Source organism: Phaseolus vulgaris, chromosome 6 (assembly GCF_051622355.1).
Source record: "Phaseolus vulgaris cultivar YP4 chromosome 6, ASM5162235v1, whole genome shotgun sequence".
Lineage (NCBI taxonomy): Eukaryota > Viridiplantae > Streptophyta > Magnoliopsida > Fabales > Fabaceae > Phaseolus > Phaseolus vulgaris.
The window spans coordinates 15,284,368-15,293,379 of NC_143503.1; the positions used below are offsets into that span (position 1 = coordinate 15,284,368).

Below are 9,012 nucleotides of genomic sequence, written 5' to 3' on the forward strand. Positions count from 1 at the left end.
AATTAGATACTATTTTAAAAATTAAAAAATATTAATATATAAAATATTTTTTATTATTAATAAATAATTTCTAAATTAATATTTATAATATTTTAATTACCAATTTTAAAATTTAAAATGGAAGGGAATGTTGTAGGATTACAGGTCATTAAGTCCCTTGTTATACAACTCTGCACCAATTATCATAGGGATTGCATTCACTAGCGCCTTTTTCATTGTGTGTTCCCTTGCCACTTTTTTCAGTCCCATCACATTAAAAAGCAATAATTGGGATCTGACGTCAAGGAATAAAGCTCCCAACATGGGTTGTTTAAAGCACTTGCGGGTGGTGAAAAGTGGTCAAAAGAACTAATCCAAAAGAAAACAAATATCTAGAATGAAAATAAAACATAACAATTCCTTACAAAACTAAAGAACGGGAATAAAGTGGATTCCATGTCATATGATTTGGTTCCAACTTAGGAAGCAAAAGAAGTTACCATCTTGTGCAAATGATAACTACACAGCATCTAAGTGTTTTGATTGATACACTCACCACCATTTGGAGCCCATTATTAATACTTAGGAGTTTAATAATGACTTGTTCAATCAACTGAATTCATTTCCAACACTGACAGCCAAATAAAATAGTATCTGAAAGAATATTCTATATATGAAGTTTTGGATTAATAAACTTTGACTTGTTAATTTGACAATTCTATATAATTAATTTGGAGAAAGAAGTTTCTCCACTGCTACATAATTTGACCCATAACAACCCTAACTAACCAAGTTCAATGCAAAATTCAAAAAGTAAATTGATTGAGATTCCTCATTTAATAATGCATGATGCATTTCTAGTCATGAGTAATAGCTTTAGTAACACGGTACTTATAATTTTGTACCTAATTTGATGAAAGAATGTGAAACTTTGGTCCAATTATTACATGGCAAGAAAAATACAAGAGGATTAAGACTCTGATGGGATAGCATAAACACTCCTATACATGTTCAAAAAAGTTATAACCTATTATAGATATTTAGAGTAAAATTTATTTTCTTGTCAAAAGTAAAATAGGAATTTTATTTGTAATTTTGTTTAATTGTAATTAGGGTTGAATTAGACACCTAAAAATCAACATAGGTTAAATTAGAGTTTTTATAAAACTCCTAAATTAACCTCTAGGCCGATCATAAACCTAGAGAGAGTCACATGAAACACACCTTAATGATGCTTTTCTTGTGACTCCAAAATAGACGCCATTTTCAAACCCATTATTTTTTAAAGTTCCCACCCATTTCTTTGTACAATGGCTGGACCTCTATCCTATATAAAGAGGTGCCTGACTCATGAAATTCTAAGATCAATATATGAGTGAATTGATGCCCAAGTTTGCAAGCTTTCTCACTCTCTTGTCTAGACCTCTCTAGGATAGACACCTTGATCTTCTTCTTCACCTCTCCAAGTAATATGATCCAACCAATCACTCTCCTTACCTCTCATGCACCTTCAAGGAACCCATAGCTCCATTGGAGCCCTCCTTGTCTGTTTCATCCATCAAGCTTCCGCCCAAGTTCATAAAAGATCCAAGAAACCAATCGGTCATGAAGACAACACCATTATTTGGTATCTAGAGCTTTGGTTCTTCAAGAGATAAATGCCTTCTCTTCATTTTATTTTTTTTGTGTTCTTCATTTTTGTGTTGTTCATCATATGTTTTGGTTGTCTTGCTGTTTTTAATTTCAATTTTATGTTCATGTTGCTGTTTTAAAATTATGTTCGGTTGTTTTTGTACAATTGTTCTTGAGCAATCCGGTTTTCAAATTTTTTTAGGATTCCATTGAATATGTTGTTATGTTTTTTATTTTAATTGAGTCTTCTTGATATTTCAATTGGTGCAATTTGTTTGTGGTTGAGTCATTTTAGTTTTTGAATCCATTTCAAGTATTGTCAATGTCATTTTCATCCAAAATTGTCATCAATTGTATGTAGTACTTTTGTTGTTAATTTTGGTTGCTTGATTTTAATTCGAGTACAAGTTATATTCTGAATTTGAGCTTTGACACCTTTTTATTTTTCCAGATTTGAGTTCATACTTGTTGTTAGTTCCATACAAGTTCATTTTCCATCCAATTCTATTATGTTTTTGAAGTTTTCAATGTTGTTTTTAATTCCAGTATAGGTTTTCCTTTGTTTCACAGTTTTTGTCCTGGCTGAAAACGCTTATATAATTAATTGTGTTGGTGAAAATTTTTGAAATTCTGGATTTGAGTAGTTTGACGTGTTAAGAAAAAGTTAAAAAAAGAAGTATATCAAAATTCAAAATAGAAAAAAATCGTAAATGAAAAATGGATAGAGTGCAAAAAAATATGACTTTGGAAAATTTGACTTGGCATTATTTGACCCCCTGTTTTTGTGAAATTCCAGCCTACATTGAGCTTAAACATTGAAGTTTCTGTGGTTAAAATTTCAAATTCAAATTTAAAGTATTCTGTCCAACATAAATTCAACAAGTTAAAAGAAAATTTACACAAAAAATGATATAGTGTTGTTTTTGGTTTTATTCATCTATTCTAGTTCCATTCACTAGGATTCCATTTTGTGTGCTACCTTTTCTTTTGAACTTTAATTTCTTGATTGTCTTCTTGACCACTCTTTTAAGTCATGTCAATTACCAACTCCATTTGCAGTAGTCCTTTTTTTAAAATTTGAGTTTTGTTGCTTTGAAATTGTTTGACTTCTTTTGGTGGGTTGTGGAGCTAAAAATTTTTTAGTGCAAGCTACATCACTAAAGAGGTAAAAATTGAATATCTAAGGTTGAATATCCTAAAGAGGAAAAGCAAGGGACAACAACAAACTTACACAAAAAAATATACACAAAATACCAAGAGGAGCTACAAGTGAAGGAGTGCATAGAATAAACAATTTAATTTTTGTGCATAAAAATTGTTGACCTAAATTTCTTTGTATTTCTTTGAGTTGTAACTTGCAAGACTTTGATTAGTTATTGGATTAAAATTTGTTTTAGTCGATGAGTGTGTCTTCAAGGTTCAAAGTGCCAAGAAGCCTCACCTTAGGAATTTGACTAGTTTAAAAGTTTTTTAGATAGCATTTTTTCAAATGTATTTTATTGCTTTGCATTGTTTCTTGCATAAAACTTTGTTTTCATATTTGATTGTTCTCTAATTAAATTTCTTAGAGAAAGGTTTGTAAAAGTGTTATGGGATAGTATCTGGCAAGGAAAGGCTTGGTACTTAAGAGATTCTAGTGATCCACCTCCCTTTCCTGGGAAATTACCTACTTCACCCCACCTATCTTTCTTTTTGGAAATTACTTTTATCACATAACTCTAAACATGTCTACTCATTCTTCAAGTCATAATGAAAGTGATAGAAAATCCACAAAATCTCTTTTGAAACAATTGGCTAGAGATTTTCAATCACTATCACTTAGACAATTACAACATGAGGCTTAAATTTCGGAAGAAAACAAAGAAAGAGATGCCCATCTTGCAATATTGAATAGTTGAAAATTGTAAGAGAAAAAGATGAATACATAAGAAAATTAAAAAAGATCTTCACATGCATCTAGTTCTAGGTTGAATGACTCACATGTTGAGGGGAGTCTTAGAGTTAATGAATATTATCAACCTCCACCTAGAAGAACTAAAAGAGAAATCCAAAAAGAGACTAGGGTAGACTTACCTCATTTTTATGGAAAGGAAAATGTTGAGGCTTACTTGTATTGGGAAATAGAACTACTTTTTGCTTGCCAGCATGTGAGTGAGGAAAGGAAGGTATCCCTAGCCACTTTAAACTTTCAAGCAAATGTTATGTATTGGCAGATAACCCTAGAGAGAGATAGGCGCCTTCATAAGGACCCTCCCACAAAATATTGGAATGACCTTAGGGAAGCCTTGAGACGCCTTCATATTTCTTCTTACTACAATAGGGAGTTGATGGACAAGCTCCAAAGACTCCAACAAAAGAACATGAGTGTAGAGGAGTATAGGCAAAAGATGGAGTTTTACATGATGAGAGCCTCTATTAAGGAGGAAGAAACCACCACCATAGCAAGGTTCCTTAGTGGTCACAATCTTAAGATAAGAGATAAAGTAGAATTCTTGCCATACATGGACTTGAATGACTTTATCCAACTTCATATAAAAGTTGAATTTTTTTTTTTGAGAAAAGGGTCAAGTTACAAGGAGAGTTCTTACTCTAATTCTTATCCCAAGAAGGAAAGGGAGGATAGTGTCTTAAAAGATAAAACCAAAGAAACTCCCAAAATTTTTGGAAAAGATGTGTCTACCTCACAACCCCGCAGTAGTGGCATATAATGTTTTAATTGTCTTGGTAGAGGTCACATAGCATCCCAATGCCCAAATAGGAGAACCATGATCTTAAGAGGGAGGGATGAATATAGCAGCCAAGATGATGAGTCTAGCGGGGGAGAAGAAAAAGAAAAGAGTAAGGGAGCATATCCATGTGATGGGGAATTATTGATGGTTAGAAGAACCCTAAAAAATCAACCTAGTATGAACCATGAAACGCAAAGAGATAACATCTTTCACATAAGATGTAAAGTTTTAGAAAACACTTGTTCTATCATTGCAATTTTTGTAGCACTAGGATGGTTGAAAAGCTTGATCTACAAGTTATACCCCACCCAAAACCTTACAAACTTCAATGTCTGAATGAAGATGGGGACTTAACTGTAGATAAGCGGGTAAAAGTCAGTATTTCTGTGGGAAATTATAAAGATGAAATTTTATGTGATGTAGTACCCATGGAAGCCTATCACATCTTATTAGGAAGACCATGTCAATTTGACAAGAAAACTATCCATAATGGTTTTACCAGCGAGATTACTTTTACCCATAGGGAAAAAAAGTTTGTACTTTATCCTTTAACACCCTCACAAGTGATAAAGGAACAAGTACAAATGAAACAAAAATGAGAAAATGATAAAAAGAAAAAAAAATTAGAAAATCAAGAGAAAGTCCTTAGGGACAATGTTGAGGAGTGGGAGAAGAGTGCTCGTTCCCATAAGGTCATTCTAATGGAAGAAAATTTTGAAAAAAATAAAGTTGAAAAGATACTTCTATCTGAACAACCTTTAGGCCTTCTTATGTGTAAAGGAGCACTTACATGCACTGCCACACTTGTTGAAGTTAGCGATCTACATCCTCAAGTCAAAAAGCTTTTAAAAGTATTTGGTGATGTATTTCCTAAGGAAAGACCCATTGGACTTCCACCTTTTAGGGGTATAGAACACCAAATAGATTTAGTTCCGGGAGCTAGTCTACCAAATAGACCGGCTTATAGAACTAATCCTGAGGAGACTAAGGAGATATAATCATAAGTTTAAGAATTGTTGGAGAAAGTCTGGGTTCAAAAGAGTCTAAGTCCTTGTGTTGTACCTGTTTTGTTGGTGCCTAAGAAAGATGGCAAGTGGAGAATGTGCTATGATTGTAGAGCCATCAATAACACCACCATCAAATATAGGCATCTGTACTGGTATGGGCGAGGCTGAGGTCCACCTGGCTGACCGAGGCCGAACCCACTTGAACGAGACCTTAAAAGACTTGGCCGAGACCTTAGAAGACCTGGCCGAGACCACTGGGATTTGGCCGATGGCCGACCCATACCATGGAAACTCGGCCGACCTCGACTACAGTTAACGCTCAAACCAAGATCAGTGAAGTTAACCCATCATCAAGAATTAGATAATATAACCTTAAGCGGTATCCACCTCGATAAACGGGCCCAACAAGGTAGGCCCACTAGAATAATATAAATAGCACGTATTTCAAGGAGCAAGGTATGTCATTTATTACTGTTCACCTACCTGAGAGCTGACCACCCGCTTTACTGACTTGAGCGTCGGAGTGCCTTCGCAGGTACCCCCACCATCCGGTGTTCAGCCGAGGCCGAGTGCCAGAGGAGAAGCAGGAGGACGAGAAGAATCCCAACTCATCACTTAGTCACCTGACCGACCGAAGGAAGGAAAAGAACACTTCAGTAGTTCTCTAGGTCCCATCTCCCTAGCAGGAACAATTGGTGCCCACCGTGGGGCCGAGGAAAACTAGCTGAAGGAAAAAAGTAGATGGTCTCAACAAGAAGCATGGAAAGAATGACTGAAGCCGACCAAACAATGCTGCTGCTGTCTCTCCAGAGGGAGATGGCCGAGATGAGAAGAAGGGCCGAGGAGGCTGCTCAGAAAAACGAGTAAGAGCTGCAAGTTCTCCGTAGGGAGAACGAAGAGATGAAGAAGAAGCTGGAGGAGTGAGGACCCTCCGTCATACCGACGAATGTTGTCGGCAAGTCATACACCTCTCCCCTGACCCGGATGTGGCCGAGGGGACGAGAGGCCGACCCCCTCCCCGGGAAACCGAGATGGGCGATGAATCGTGCCTGATGAGGTCCACCCGAACGACCCTTACGGCCGACCCAAATCGCCGACACCCCTTTACCAACACCATCATCGAAGTCCCACTGCCTGAGAAGTGGAAGGGTTTCAACCGAGACCGATACGACGAGTCGACCGACCCGGACGAGCATATGGACGCCTACACCACCCATATGAGTCTATACACCTCGGACGACGCCGTGTTGTGCCGGGTGTTTCCTACATCCTTGAAGGGAGCAGCCCTTAGTTGGTTCACCAAGCTCTCACCCAACTCCATCGATAGCTTTGCCACGCTCGTAGCAAAGTTTGAAACCCAGTTTGCGACCAGCCGGCCGCACCACCTAACCTCCATCGCCCTGGTAGGCATCCTCCAGGAGAAGGGAGAATCGCTGAGGACCTTCGTGGATAGGTTCAGTAAAGTAGCAATGAGCATCCGGAATCTGAGCTCGGATGTTGCCATGCACCACATGCTGACGGCCCTACGTCCGGGGCCCTTTGCCGACAACCTGTGCATGCAGCCGGCCGACAGCCTGGACGAGCTGAGAAAGAGAGTTGCTAAGTACATGCAGCTGGAAGAGCTAAGAGAATTCCGCAACCAGTCTCGTGCCGAGGCCGGTGGGGAGAGAAACAAGGAAGAAAAGAACCGCCAAGCGCGGCCGGATCAAAGAAATGACCGACGCCGGGACAACCGAGACCGGCCAATCCGGTTCTCAAGGTACACACCCCTGACGACCGAGAGGGGGAGGATTCTGTACGAGGCCCTCAACGCAGAGTTGATCCCTCCTCCAAGGAAGGTGGCCAGCCCAAGTAATGCCGACCGGAGGAAGTAGTGTCGGTACCACCAAAACGCCGGACACTCGACCGAGGAGTGTCAAGCCCTAAAGGATAAAATCGAGGAACTTATCTAGGCTGGGCACCTCCGTCGTTTCGTCAGGAATGGTTGAGACCCACCCCGCCGGGCGGATCCACCCAAGCGGACGCGGTCACCCCAACGCGGCCGAAATGACCAAGATAACAGGGGCGACAGGCAACCCGCCAGGGACGATCCCCCCCGAAGAGACGACCCCCCCAGGGAGGTCGATAGGAGAGATAACCGAGAGGTTATCAACACCATAACCGGTGGCTTCGCCGGAGGAGGAAGCACGAACAACGCCCGGAAGAGACACCTCCGGGCGGTACATCAGGTAAACGCGGTAGCATTCCGACCGAGGATGCCACCCATCACCTTCACGGACGACGACTTCAAAGGCGTAGACTATCGCCAGCAGGACGACCCGATGGTGATAGCGGTCGATATAGACCGATTCACCATACGGAAGACCCTTGTGGACCAAGGAAGTTCTGTAGACATCCTCTACTGGAAAACTTTCAAGGCTATGAGGATAGCCGAGGCCGAGATGATGTCATACGACGACCACGTGGTAGGATTCTCGGGCGAGAGGGTGGGTACTAAGGGTTACATCGAGTTGTACACCACCTTCGGAGAGGGGAAGAACACCAAGACCATCAAAATCCGATACCTGGTCATCGACGCCAACGCCTATTACAACATCCTCCTTGGCCGACCATCCATCAACCGACTGATGGCCATAGTGTCAACCCCTCACCTCGCAATGAAATTCCCTTCGAGGACAGGGGACATTCTTACAGTCCACGTAGACCAGAAAGAAGCACGAGAGTGCTACGCCGAGAGCCTCCGGGTGGAGCTCTTAAGGGACGACACCTCTCCCCTCAAGGTGAGAAAGTCCTCCCAAAAGGATCGCTCCCTCAGGAAGGACCGGCCGAGGAAGGTCCAGCCAACCGTGGCGCTGGTAGAGCTCGATCCCTGGGCGACCGAGGACAGGCTAGAGGCGAGAGAGGAGCTGAGGAGAGTCCCCCTCCTCGACGAAGAGCACAACACGGCTGTAGGAACAACCTTGGCAGCGGCCGAGGCCGAGATCATGCACGCCGCGCTGAAAAAGAATATCGATATGTTCGCGTGGACGTCGACCAACATGCCGGGGCTGAGCCCGGATGTCATCACCCATCGACTGTCAATTTTCAAGGAAGCCCGCCCGATCTCCCAAAAGAAGAGGGACTTGGGCGACGAAAAGCGACACGCGGTGAAAGAGGAGGCCGACAAGCTCCTATCGGCCGGGTTCATAAGGGAGGCCCGATACACGACATGGCTGGCCAACGTCGTCATGGTCACCAAATCGAACGGTAACTGGAGGATATGCGTCGACTACAGAAACATCAACAGCGCATGTCCGAAGGATACCTACCCCCTCCCGAACATTGACTGACTGGTGGACGGGGCGGTCGACCACTAAATTATGAGCTTCTTGGATGCTTACTCTGGCTATAACCAAATAAGCATGCACCCGAGGGACAAGGAGAAAACGACCTTCATGACGGCCGACGCCAACTACTATTACGAGGTCATGCCATTCAGCCTCAAGAACGCAGGGGTGACCTACCAGCTCCTCATGGACAAAATCTTCAAAGGCCTAATCGCCCGGGCGGTAGAAGTGTACGTGGACGACATAGTCGTAAAGTCAGACTCATTCGATCAACATCCGAAGGACCTGGGCGAGGTCTTCAGGGCCTTAAGGGGAGTCAACATGAAGCTCAACCTCGAA

The 9,012-nt window shown here is 41.8% G+C and overlaps 2 protein-coding genes across 2 annotated transcripts; both read left to right on the forward strand.

Annotated features, from left to right (window-relative positions):
- Positions 1-6,543: 6,543 nt before the first annotated feature.
- Positions 6,544-7,221, forward strand: LOC137833327 (uncharacterized). Its single transcript, XM_068641684.2, has one exon. It carries the CDS (start codon positions 6,544-6,546, stop codon positions 7,219-7,221), a length of 678 nt encoding a protein of 225 aa, XP_068497785.2.
- A 381-nt stretch (positions 7,222-7,602) lies between these two features.
- Positions 7,603-8,676, forward strand: LOC137833328 (uncharacterized). The gene has a single exon (XM_068641685.2). The coding sequence runs from the start codon at positions 7,603-7,605 to the stop codon at positions 8,674-8,676; it is 1,074 nt and encodes a 357-aa protein (XP_068497786.2).
- The last annotated feature ends 336 nt before the right edge of the window (positions 8,677-9,012 follow it).